Source organism: Eurytemora carolleeae, unplaced genomic scaffold (assembly GCF_000591075.1).
Source record: "Eurytemora carolleeae unplaced genomic scaffold, Eaff_2.0 scaffold488, whole genome shotgun sequence".
In the NCBI taxonomy this organism is placed as follows: domain Eukaryota; kingdom Metazoa; phylum Arthropoda; class Copepoda; order Calanoida; family Temoridae; genus Eurytemora; species Eurytemora carolleeae.
The window spans coordinates 40,009-51,976 of NW_019396397.1; the positions used below are offsets into that span (position 1 = coordinate 40,009).

At 37.6% G+C, this 11,968-nt stretch overlaps 2 protein-coding genes across 2 annotated transcripts; both read right to left on the reverse strand.

Annotated features, from left to right (window-relative positions):
- Window positions 1-2,353, reverse strand: LOC111702408 (extensin). The gene is made up of 3 exons (XM_023474082.1): window positions 1,848-2,353; window positions 896-1,484; window positions 1-808 (listed from the first exon to the last, which is right to left on the reverse strand). Exons 1-3 carry the CDS (start codon window positions 2,028-2,030, stop codon window positions 441-443), a joined length of 1,140 nt encoding a protein of 379 aa, XP_023329850.1. The 5' UTR covers window positions 2,031-2,353; the 3' UTR covers window positions 1-440.
- A 76-nt stretch (window positions 2,354-2,429) lies between these two features.
- Window positions 2,430-10,191, reverse strand: LOC111702409 (histone-lysine N-methyltransferase 2E; the record flags this gene model as incomplete). Its single annotated transcript, XM_023474083.1, has 14 exons — window positions 9,962-10,191; window positions 7,526-8,431; window positions 7,355-7,442; window positions 6,650-6,973; window positions 6,467-6,568; window positions 6,152-6,231; window positions 5,599-6,054; window positions 5,415-5,537; window positions 5,293-5,298; window positions 4,921-5,179; window positions 3,682-4,856; window positions 3,165-3,273; window positions 2,723-2,962; window positions 2,430-2,639 (listed from the first exon to the last, which is right to left on the reverse strand). Coding segments are annotated over exons 2-14 (4,014 nt in total), but the record flags the coding sequence as incomplete, so codon positions are not given.
- Between the last annotated feature and the right edge of the window lie 1,777 nt (window positions 10,192-11,968).

Below are 11,968 nucleotides of genomic sequence, written 5' to 3' on the forward strand. Positions count from 1 at the left end.
TCTAAAGATAGATAGATTTATTTCTCGTTCTGTTTTGTATCTACAATTATTTGTACTTGCAGTGTCCGCCCTATGGTCGGATACATCTATCTTGAACAAACCAAATACCAAAATTTCGTCCTTTAACAATTCAGTGGACATACTGGGCAAAAAAGGAAGTTTTATCACATTCATACATAAATTTACTGCTTTAATGCGTTCAAAAGCCTTTAATGCCACGAATAATAACAGGTAAAGAGAAGAAAGAATCCATAAACTAAATAAAGCAAGAAAAATATCCTCTTGTTTGAAAGAAGAGTTTGTAAGTGCAAAAATGAGATTTTATATTACGCGTGGGCTGGTTCCGTTAATACATAAACACGGCTCCAGGATTATCTGTGAACCCTTGGGAGTTCAGGGGATAGAGCAGGAAGATTAGAGCTGACCGATAAAGCTTGACGTTATAGTTGACCGTTTCTTTGTGAAGGTTCCCGCCGCTGGTTATCACGGTTCCAGTGACCAATGTCCTCGTTCCAATCTCGGGATGGACCATTGGTCCGTGTTCTCTGAGAGAACTCATGGTCCGGGGACGGTTCTGAGGATTCAGAATCACTTCCGTCCCCATCACTATCCTCAATGTTTAAACCAAACTCTTTCCTAAGTCTCTCGGTTAAATCTTCTCTGGGTTCATCTGGGGTTGGAATGTGAGGACGAGGGATATAGATGGCGGGAGGGATAAGAGCTGAAGGAACTGAGGGTTGGATAGGTTTAGGACCAGGAGCAGGCTCACGGCTTCGTTTTAAACTATTGCTTGGAGTAGGCGTTCGAACTAAAAGAAAACAAAATGACAATTAATAAAAAAATAAAAATAAAATTAAATTGCTTTACAAAATTTAACTCGCTTTATATTTATTACCTTTGTTTAATGGTTCCTTGGGTTTGGATTCCCATTTCTCAGATCTAGGGAGAGTTGGTGCGACTTTCCTCGGAGACGCAACCCTATCCTTGAGTTTGGCAGGAGAACCAGATTTTTGCTTCCTTTCGAACCCAGGAGAGTTTGATCGGACTTTGTTCTCAAATATCTGTGGACTGGATCGGGTTCTCCGCTCCGTCAGTTTCGGACTGGTTTTAGTTTTCATCTCCGTGAGTGGAGAAATGGATCGGTTCTTCTTCTCGAAGATAGGAGATGCGGGTTTAGATCTCCGGGTCTCTAGTCCAGGGAGTTCTGGCAGAGTTGTGACGGGTGAAGTAGAAATAAGCGTGTTAAGAACAGTATCTAGAGGTTTCTCAGGAGCTTCGTCAATGGAATCCGTTCTATATGCTTGTTTTCTCTTCTTATAGTCAGCAATAGTTACTCTCTTCTTCGGACCCGGAGTCAAGGAGGGTGGGGTTGAGGGAGGTCTAGGATCTGTACTCAGCAGAAGTTGGGACGGAGTCCAGGGTCTATCTTCATTCAGAGATTCATATCGAGGAGATAACACATTGCTCACAGAAGATTCTTGTGCCTAAAATAATAAGTTTGTTAAAAACTTACAATGAGAAATCATGTGGATACATCATAAAATATTTGTTGATAAAATAACGTTTTCCGCAGCCCTCAAAAAGTAAGTTTTTGATCTATATTGTAAAATGTTAGCTTTTTGGTGTAAAATGTACATTTCAAAAAATCAATCGACGAAGATTAAAGTTATGAAAGATATGAAAAAAGGGAAAAATTGAAAGAACTGTTTATTATATTTTCCATAAAGCTATGAATAAGAACTCTTGAATATGATTACGTCACACATTTAGCTGTCTGTAGGAAGCGAAATATCTGTTTGATTGTATAATAAAATAATGGAGTAATATAAAAATATTGGGTAACTTACCAACTGAATACGCTTGGCCTCTATTTGGCGATCAATATCATCGAAAGACAATTCTGTGCTGAAGAAAGACTTGAAGACACTGTGCTGAACGGGACTTGGGGCTTTGTCGAGCTTATCAATCGAATCCTTGGCTTTAGATATTTCATTGGGAGTATCGTCTCTAGCAGTCTTCTTTGCATCCATATCAATGTTTGTATCCAACTTAATCTCAGTATTATCACCGACTGTTGGTTCACTGGTTCGGTCCTCTTCTCTTCCAATGTCCTTGGAGAGTTTCTCTGTCAGATCATCAGACTTAGCATTTTTCTCATCTACCCCGTTCTCTTCTACCTTCTCTCCAGTTTTCTTCCCTTTCCCTTTCTTCGCAGATTTTTGTTTTTTCTTCCCCTGACTTTCGCCGACAGAGGTTTCGATGTGCTCTACATGATTCTCCTTCTCCGTCCCTTTTACATTTTCCTTTTCTTTCTCTTTCTCTTTCTCTTTTTCCTTTTCCTTTTCTTTCTCTTTTTCCTTTTCTTTCTCTTTTTCCTTTTCTTTCTCTTTCTCTTTTTCCTTTTCTTTCTCCTTTTCTTTCTCTTTCTCCCTTTCTTTCTCTTTCTCCTTTTCTTTCTCTTTCTTCTTCTCCATTTCTTTTTCCATCTCTTTCTCGATTTCCTTCTCTATTATGTCTGGAGTGTCGGGAAGGATGTCCTGAAGGAGAAGGTTGGAAATCAGTCTTTTCTTCAAACCGTTCGGCAAAGATTTGATCTTTTCAGCTACTTGAGCTTGTTTAGATTTTTCCTCTTGAAACGCCTGAAAGTATTTATTTAATTAACCTTTTTTGTAACTAAGACATTTTTTCTTCTTTAGAAATACAATGAGAAAAAATTAATTACCGTTTCTCGTCCTTTCTCCTCTGTAGATTCATTATAGGTGGCAAGACGGCGTTTCTTGAGTGGAGTATAGTCTGGTTCGGGACTAGCACCACCAGGATGGGCTGGACTACACCCTGCAGCAGGTTGTCCAGGACTAGAACCTGGTAGTCCTGCTCCTAGACTATCCTCACTATGATCTTCAGACATCGCTGCTCTCAACCAGCGCTTCTTAGCAGAACACCCAATATTCTTAGTGGGGGACTAAAAAAGGAATGTTAAATTAATACAATTTCAAGGGCGACCATAATAATTTTTTTTTTTGCAAATTTGCTCTGTTTTAGATAATAGAAATAAAGTAAAGAAATAAATGAGATGTCTGAAAAAAATAGAGCGAGGAAAAAAGAAAAATTCCAAGCTGAAACTTGTAATCAAAAAATGTAATTGAAAATTCAAAACAAAATACCTTCTGTCCCGCGTGGTTGGTTACAGCAGATCTGAGTAGATGGTTTGCTATACCAGGGGGAGACCTTGAACCCCGGATATAATGCCCGGATACATCGTCAACATCCTCGCTAAAAAAAATAAATTCTCATTCCAACACTGTAACTAATGAAGAACATGAAAAGAGACACTGACTGTAGGAGCGTTGCTTTTGAATAAGTCCTCCCCCCCCTAAAAATTACCACCTCCGCTTAATAATTGATGAGGGAAATTTTAACTTGACAACTTCAATTAAATAAGCTTTTATTAAAAAAAAAATTAAAAGTTAGGATAGTAAATTTAGAAAATTGAATTCAAGAACGTATGTATACACGTATTTGTATGAAAACAAATTAAATTGGAACGGTTTAACCAGGATTACGACTGTGTTATCAATATAAAATTTATTAATATTAATATATTTCTGAACATTTTTATATGATGCGCAAAAAGAGAATTAAACATTTCTAATCAAAATGTGATTTCAAAGTTTATTTTACCTGTCCACATTAAAAACCTCCTGAGCCTGAGATTTCTTGAACGGGAACTTGAAAGGCTGGTTCTCTCCGGGAGTGAGATTGGACTCGCTATCAATGTTTGGAGTTGCTCCACCCTCGTCTCCGGACATAGCTGAGGTACTGTCTCCGCTCTTGGCACGGCTTCGTCGTCGCATACTAAGGTTTCTTCGTCTCTTCCCTTTAGCGACCTTCTGTCTCTCTAGTTTTGAATCTGTTTCGGCCTCATCACCAGAGGATCCGTCGAGGTTTGAGTCAGGATTATCCTTCTTCATCGAGTTCGATCTTCGCCGTTTTCCGGGTACTCTCTCAGATCCAGACTCTCCATTCTCAGATTTCTTCCTCGCCTCTGCTCTCTCCATTGCCTCGATTGCTTTGAGAATCATTTCCATCTTCTTTTCTTCTCTGGTTTTGCTTTTATTTCTCAATCCAACATCATAGTTGATCGTATTGACTCCAACTATTAACCCGGTCTGATCGGGTAAACCTAATACAGGTTTTCCCGGAGATTTAGCGGGAGTGGTTAATCCGGTTTCTTCAGGGGATTTCATCTCCTTGGAGTAATCCGAATTACTCGTCCTTACACCAGGTTTCGCATCATCGCATACATTTGGGACTACAACATTTTCTTCCTTAATTTCGATCTTAAGCTCCTTCAATTTATCTGCTTTCATCTCGGACGGTTCCAACTCAATACGTAAACTTTTCTTAGTTTCAGGCTTAACGGTTTCCTTGGTTTCCTGAACCAATAATTCCTCTTTAACAACGATTTCCTCTTTTTTTACAATTTCTTTCACAGGCTTTTCAGGTTCCTTGGGTTTCAGATCAAAGTTTACACTTTTCTCCGAGTGTTTATCTAGAATATTGGATCTGGTCTTCCGTATACTCACAGGAGTATCATCTTCCGAGCTAGAGTCGCACAATTCTTTCTTCACAGATTCACGTTTCAATCTTCTTTTCACGTTCACGTTCTTCCTCACCTTCTTCTCATCCAGCAGTCCGTTTACCTTCTTGATCTGTCGCAGTTCATCCTGGATAGAGAGGGGAGGAAGGATACCATTTTTAGTTTCAGAGGGAAGAAGAATCTCTTGGTTCTTCTCAATGGGTTTAGTTGAGACGAGATATAGATGAAGACTTCCTTTGTCCAGGTGATGTTTAACCTGAAGCAAAACACGAGTTAAGTTAAAACCTTTTATATTTAAATTAAGTATCATTTTATGTTACCTCAGCATTGAATTCTGAAGACTTTGTTTCGGCTTTGCGACAGAATCTGCTATCGTTCCCGTAGGTTTTACTGTCAACACAAACCTCCAGGTCGGAACTAATCTTGTGAAATAGAACGTATTCAGCCGCCCGTCCTCGGCTGCTCAGTTGGCTGGCCAACATGTACTTCCCTCGGAACTCAATGACCGGGGTGTTGGCGGGAATAAAGGAGTTTGCTGTGAGGACCTTTACTCCGTTTCCGCGAAGGCTCACATTACACCTGAACATATCATATGATCAGGGTTCGTGTAACCTTCCGATTTGAAAATTAAGAAAATTCTAAGAATTAAAAATATACAAACTAAAGAAAATGAAAACTGTCAGGCAACGTACCTTTCCCTGAAAAAGAAAAAAAATATTAAAATTAAATAAAAAAAAAGAGAACACGAATAAAATAGTCAATAGTTTGAAATAATGATTTATCTGCATAATAATAATTAAGAATAAATATTTACCTAATTCCGTTGACCTCTTTTGGTTTGAACTGGTTGTTTGGAAGCTTTGCTCCCTGCAACCTTGCCCTCAGTTCTGGACTGTAGTGGTTAGTTACAGCCTCCTCGTATGTATCAATCCAAGACCTAAAGAATGAAAATACAATATATGTAACTATTTGGTTTGATTAAATATTAATCTAAATACCTCAGCGCCATCGGATCATTCTGATTTTCCTCTTCCGTCTCTACATCTGTTGCGCTCACAGACTTCCGTCGGGGATTCTTTTTCGGAGAAGGTTTCTTAACTATCCCCATCTCAGGTTTAACAGCTACTCCCGTCTCCATCTTTAAACTTCGTCGTTTGCCGGGTTTCTTGAGAACCTTCTTCTCCGGTCTCTTCTCTATCGGTCCAGACTTTCTCATTCCTAAACCTTTCCTAATACCGGGTTTACGTCCTTTAAGAATTCCAGGTCCAGAACCAGGTTTCTTCTCATCATCAGAGCTATCCAGGTTTAAGGTTTTATAGATCTCCTTCTCCCGTGCACGTTGCAGCCCTTTAGCGCGCTTCTTGTCCACTGGCCTAGGTTGACATTTCTCGCAAAGATATTCATCCGGGAGACTGTTCTTATCCAGTCCCATACAAACAACATGCTGCCAAACCCTAAGAATAATTCAAAGTTTAAATATATCTAATGATTAGTGAGGATAAAAACGATTTGCTGATTGTAAAATGGAGAGAAAAATCAAGAAATACTTACGAGCATTTGTCACAGCAGATCATAAATCCGTCATCATGTAAAAACTCGCAAATGCACCGGGTTACTGCATCCTCGGTTCCCTAATTCGTAAACATGTTAAACAAATTTTCTCAATTTGATAAATTCTCTATAATATCATGGTTATTAAGCTTAATTGAATGGAAATTGGAATAAATTTTATATTCGAGACACAATCAAATTATTATCTAAATATTTGAAACTGGATAACGAGCATGTATGTTTAAGTATATCAGCTAAAAACTACAATGAAATCTGACACCTCGACAATTTATTAAAATATAAAATAAACCAAACCTCATCTTCAGCTTCAGGAGCAGTTTCAGTCTCCTCCCCGCCATCTCGGTCAGGGGAAGGTCGACTGTCAATAGATTTGTCACCAGACATTGGACTCGTCTGCTGCAATATCAAACAATAAAAATATATTCAAGAATATTCAAAATATTTTAAATATTAGAATAATTATTTTAATATGTTTACCTCTTCTCCGAGAGGAGTCATGGGTCCTACTCCCGCCTCCTCAATGGTTTGTTTGAGCCTGGAGTGAGGTGAAGGGAGCTGGGGAACCTGAGGACCGGAGTAATGAGGGGAAGGATACGCTCCTATACTTGGACCGCTACCGCCCGCCTTATAACCAGCGATACCAAAACTGAAAGACTGCTCGTCGTTAACTTGTGGTTCCTGTGAGGGGGCGGAGTGCCCACCCATATTAACGAGATGTGAAGAAGGGGACAGCGGCGGGGTCGGGGAGCGTGGAGGGGATGGAGGCGGTACTGCACAATAGTTGTGGTCCTGTAGAGCAACCTGAAAGAGAAAGTATTAACTGAAATAACAATTATCAAGCAAGATATTTGACCTGTTCAAGTTTGTTAAAACACGCTTACTGCTACTAGTAGCAATGTATAACGACTGACGTTATTTCAGAGTTTGTTTTTAAGAGCAAATGTCATGTTGTTAATAGCAACAAGATTCCTCCCATCCTCACTACAGCTCTTAAGCTATCTCCCCCCCCCCCCTAACCATTCACCATTCATGCACACACAATACACATACCACCACATATTCTATTTTTAATATTTCTATACCTTATCCTGCAAAAGCCTGACTAAAAAATTATGAATTAATAATTTCACAAGCTCCTACACTAAAGACTGAAGACCAATCTGGTGATGAGGAATAACTTACATGAGAGAAAAAGTTTCGCCTTTCTCTGTGTCTCGGAGAAACCAGATTTCTTCGTCCTACATTAGGAGGAGAGTCGTGAACCTCGACGCTAGAAAAAAAGAGGAAAATTAGTAAATAATTAATTTTAAGATAACAAATAATCCAAATAATGCGTAGTGATTTAATACGTACTCGTCTTCTATTCCTGTAGAGGGTCTAGTCAACTTTTTAAAGGCATGAGGGTGCAGTATAACGTTGTCCGAGGGAGCGGGAGATCCAACACGGAGTTGAGGAGAACGCGGGACAGGAGATATATTCAGAGGGAGCTGAGGCAGAAAACTCTGAGGTATGTTCTGCGGTATAAGACTAGGAGAGTTTACATTATTAGAAAGAAGTTGATGTGCTGGACTTGGAGACATGAGAGGGAGTGAGCTGGGGAAGTGAGATATATTCATACGGGAAGAGTGTCCTCGGCTACGAGAAGTAGATCTGTGCGGAGACATCGGTACATGACGGGAGTAAGTAGGTTCCCTGCCGTGTGAAGCGTAGGTCTGATCCCTAACCTGCGGGGCGTAAGATGGTTCCCGACCTTGCTGGGAATACGATTGTTCCCGACCCTGCTGGGAGTAGGACGGTTCCCTACCGTGCTGGGAATAAGATGGCTCCCGACCTTGCTGAGAGTAGGATGGCTCCCGACCCTGTGGGACATAGGAGGAATCTCTACCATGCGGAGTGTATTGGTCTCTTCCCTGTTGCGTGGGAGGAGGATAGGACTCTCTTCCTTGGGTAGCAGAGGGGGCATATCCTTCTCTTTCCTGTGAAGCCTGGAGTGCATACGATTCTCTACCCTGGGAACTGGGTGGAGGGTGAAGTTGAACCACATGCTGGGTCTGTCCCAGGGACGGTGAGGAGGTCAGCTGAGTGACATGAGCAGGAGGAGGAGAAGGACGTGTATGTAGATGGGATGAGGATGGTAGAACACCTGAAGTGTGCGAGGAACTACTATTAGTTCCGTTTCCAACAATCATATTCATTTTGCATAGAGTTATACCAAAGAACTACATCCTTGATTCTCACTTTTCAATGTCAAAGTTCATTCTGAAAAGAAAAAGATAAAATTGATATAACTATAAAACATAAAATCTAGTTGACGGTTAAACCGTAACAGCTATTTAAAAACGCCAATGCCAAAAGATTATTACCACATTTACACCAATATACTAAATTGAGTATTAACATTTTTTAACAAGCCAATTTGTAAATTATAAGATTTAAGGACGCTTCAAGCCATCTATCGAATTTGAGTTTAATTTTCAGGATTTCTAAAAAAAAAATTTTCGTTGTACCAAATCAAACAAATGAAATTAATTAATTATTATGAAATTAATGAATTATTAATTAATTAAATTATGAATTCCCGGCCGACAAATGTGAGTTCCAATGAAAAAATTTAAGATCATTTTAACAATAATTCAAGAGGAACAAAGCAGATACAAAACAGGGGCGGATACTAGGGGGCGAGGGGACATTCGCCCCCCCCCCCTGAGAGATTCAGGAAGGGTCGTCGCCCCCCCCCCTGAAGTTGGAATGTTTTGTTCCTGTTTTCAGAATAGCTTCTCAATAGCATGCTTAAGGGAAAGAAACCCTAGTGAGTCTCTTCAGTCAAAAAAATGTTCGCCTGCGCCGCGATTTTTGTTCCTAATTATGATTTTTTTTGTTCCTAAAAAATCTCCCCCCCCCCCTCACTTAAATCCTGTATCCGCCCCTGATACAAAATAAAGCAGCCTTTTCATTTGTTTTAACATTCTGAATTGCTTTACTTATCCGCAAATATATCTTTACAACCATTACTAAATATAAATGTGAAGGATGGAAAACGCCAATTAAGGATTCAATAACATAACCCCTGTCAGCGATATTGTAAGTTACCCTTCATACAAATATAGCAATGTCAGATGTACAACGGTACCATTGTAACTTTAATGTGATCAAATATCTGGCAGATAACGTTATTCTCATTACTTAAAGTGTTTATTTTTGTGAATTTATCAAGTATTTCTTATAAGCAAGAAATACATGTCAATTTAACAGAAAACCCACAAATGAAAATAAACAATTTGAATAAAACGTACTTATCAGATACCGCTTTTGAGGTTACCATTGTATATCGGCCATTGTTATCTTCGCATATAGAATATGCATCCCATGTAGATAAATATTTGAAAGTAATAACTTTCTGTGAACAGCCATAAAGTGACATACGAAATCCAATAGTCGAGAAAAGTGTGCGGGAAAAAAGTTTAGCACTTAAGAAAAAGAACCATTCAAAAGACTGAAAAAGTTGTGTTTCCACCACGTAACAAAAAATATCAATAAAATATTTAAGGGTAGTAGAAAACTCTATTCTTTAAAGATATAAATTTAGAATATATTACAAACGAACTTATAGAAAAGTTAACATTAAACATCTTAACTATAACTTCTTATTAAATTGGAACACAAAAAAATCTTTAACCTTAATAAGAGCTACAATATAATTGCCGTCCCTCTGGTTCTAATGATAATAACGCTCCAAGCATTAAAGAAAAAACGTAGAAATTAAATTAGTAATAAAATATAAAAACTTACCAATACACATAAGTGCTAAACTTCTTATTAATCAAAGAATTTTCTATCAGTGATATATTTACCAAAGAAAATCTAGCGCTCGACTAATTCCAGATCAATTTAACCATTGACAACAGAGATTTTAAACTGGTTTAATATTGAGTTTAACGCATTAACACGAGGCACTACAATATTAACTCTAAAATACATGCTGCAACCGAAAAAAGAGGAATTGTTATTAAAACGTCCGAACGACTAGAAAATTTCAAGATGGCGATGTATTGAGTTGAAAATTGTCGGGGTTTCATGGACCTGGTTCAGGGACTGTAAGCCTAGAACCCAAACCATTATTCTAGTTCTTCAAGTCTAGAACCCATGGAGTCCAGTTCAACATTAGAACTTTCAAAAACTATTTCTAGGAAATTATGCGTAAATGCAATTTAATTCATCGAAATATTTCATCATATTTCGATCAAGAAATTAAAGATATAATTTTATAAAAACTGGAGTACTTAATATTAACAAATTATTGATAAAAACTCGAAAAAAAGTTGGGATTGGATTTTTGGAAGAGATTTTTTCATTTGAAAAATACATCCCCTTGTTAATAATTTTCAACAATTGTTGTATTAATAAGGCAAATGTGAATTAAAAGTTAACAAAGAAAAAATGTATATGTCGTCTTTACATTCTGCCGTGTGTGTGGAAAAGAGACTAGAAATATTTAACTGCGTCATTTTTAGCGTAACGATTTTTTTTCAATATTCAGTCTGAAATGTTAATTCTGTTGACTACTGAACATAATTGTTATTAATTTGATACCTAAATACCCGGACTGGACTTGATTAATGTGGCAAAAGTCACATTTTAAAGATAATTATTAAAAGTCAAAAATAGGATTCTAGTCTCTTCATTTACGAAGAAAGCAATCGATAAAAATCACAAAACCTCGTCAAAACATTATTAAAGATATGAAGCTGTCAATCTTCGACTTTACTATCTAATCATAAATCTGCACTACTCGCTAGTCTTATGATCTAAACATCCGTTTTATTTAAATTGAAATTTGTTTAAAATTTATTTCATGAATTGTGGAGTTTTAGGAAAACGTTTTCAGCTCCTCTGGTCCGATCCTGTTTTTCGGATCTCACATCTTATCTTTAGATCTCTTATAAATTTAAGATCACCTTGCTTACATTTCTCTTTGATGCAAGCTTACGCTAATCAATTTATGGTGAAACGCCCTATAATAAACTTTTCTGTTTATATTGATGCTTTGTGTTTTCCACTTATACATGAAAAAGTGCTATTTGAATGTGCTTCTTTCACATTTTGTCTCCAGAACTCAGAAATTTAAACTACCTCGCTTACAACTTTTCCCCATGCTGATCATTTTATTTTTGTTCAAATGTCAGCTTTTCTGTTTTTCGCTTTAACCCGAATTTAACAAGAATTTTTTCTTTTAAAAAGTGTCTTTTTTATCATAAACTACATATACATTTTACGGTATATAAATAATTTATTCTACGCGTAACCCCATGACTTTGTTTGGCTGTTAATTTTATCGTTGTATCGCTTAGAGCCAATAAAGATTTATATAATAATACTGCTGAAACATGAAAATTCATGATCAGAGATTTTTAATAAATGTATGCAGCAAATAAAAATCTCCAGCAAACTCCTAATAAGTCGAGCATGACACACAATAATTGTGCGGTGTAATCAGACCCATTTCACTAAATTATTAGTTTGATAAGCGTCTAGTTGCTTTGACAGGGGGGGAGTGCTGAAGTCCTGAAATGGTAATCAGACAAAAGAAAGGGTAACATTAAATCGTTTATTTCTTAGAAAAAGTTCAAATTGACTTCTGTTAATGGCCCTATGGTGTACAATGTTCTTAAAGCTTTCTTTATTGCTTCTCAGTTTTGAAAATAAATCTATAAACATGCCACATGAAGCGCGCGCTAGAAATAAAATTACGTTTTTGAACCTTTGCGAATGCGTGCTCCTCAAATAGCAATGAGGCGC

What these genes read in the sequence shown, in the direction of transcription:
- LOC111702408 (XM_023474082.1), bottom strand. Translation starts at nt 2,030, where the DNA reads ATGGATGCAAAGAAGACTGCTAGAGACGATACTCCCAATGAAATATCT. An exon ending in AGGCCAAGCGTATTCAGTTG is followed by an intron (nt 1,485 to 1,847) that starts GTAAGTTACCCA and finishes TTATTATTTTAG; the next exon opens with GCACAAGAATCTTCTGTGAG. An exon ending in CAAGGAACCATTAAACAAAG is followed by an intron (nt 809 to 895) that starts GTAATAAATATA and finishes GTTTTCTTTTAG; the next exon opens with TTCGAACGCCTACTCCAAGC.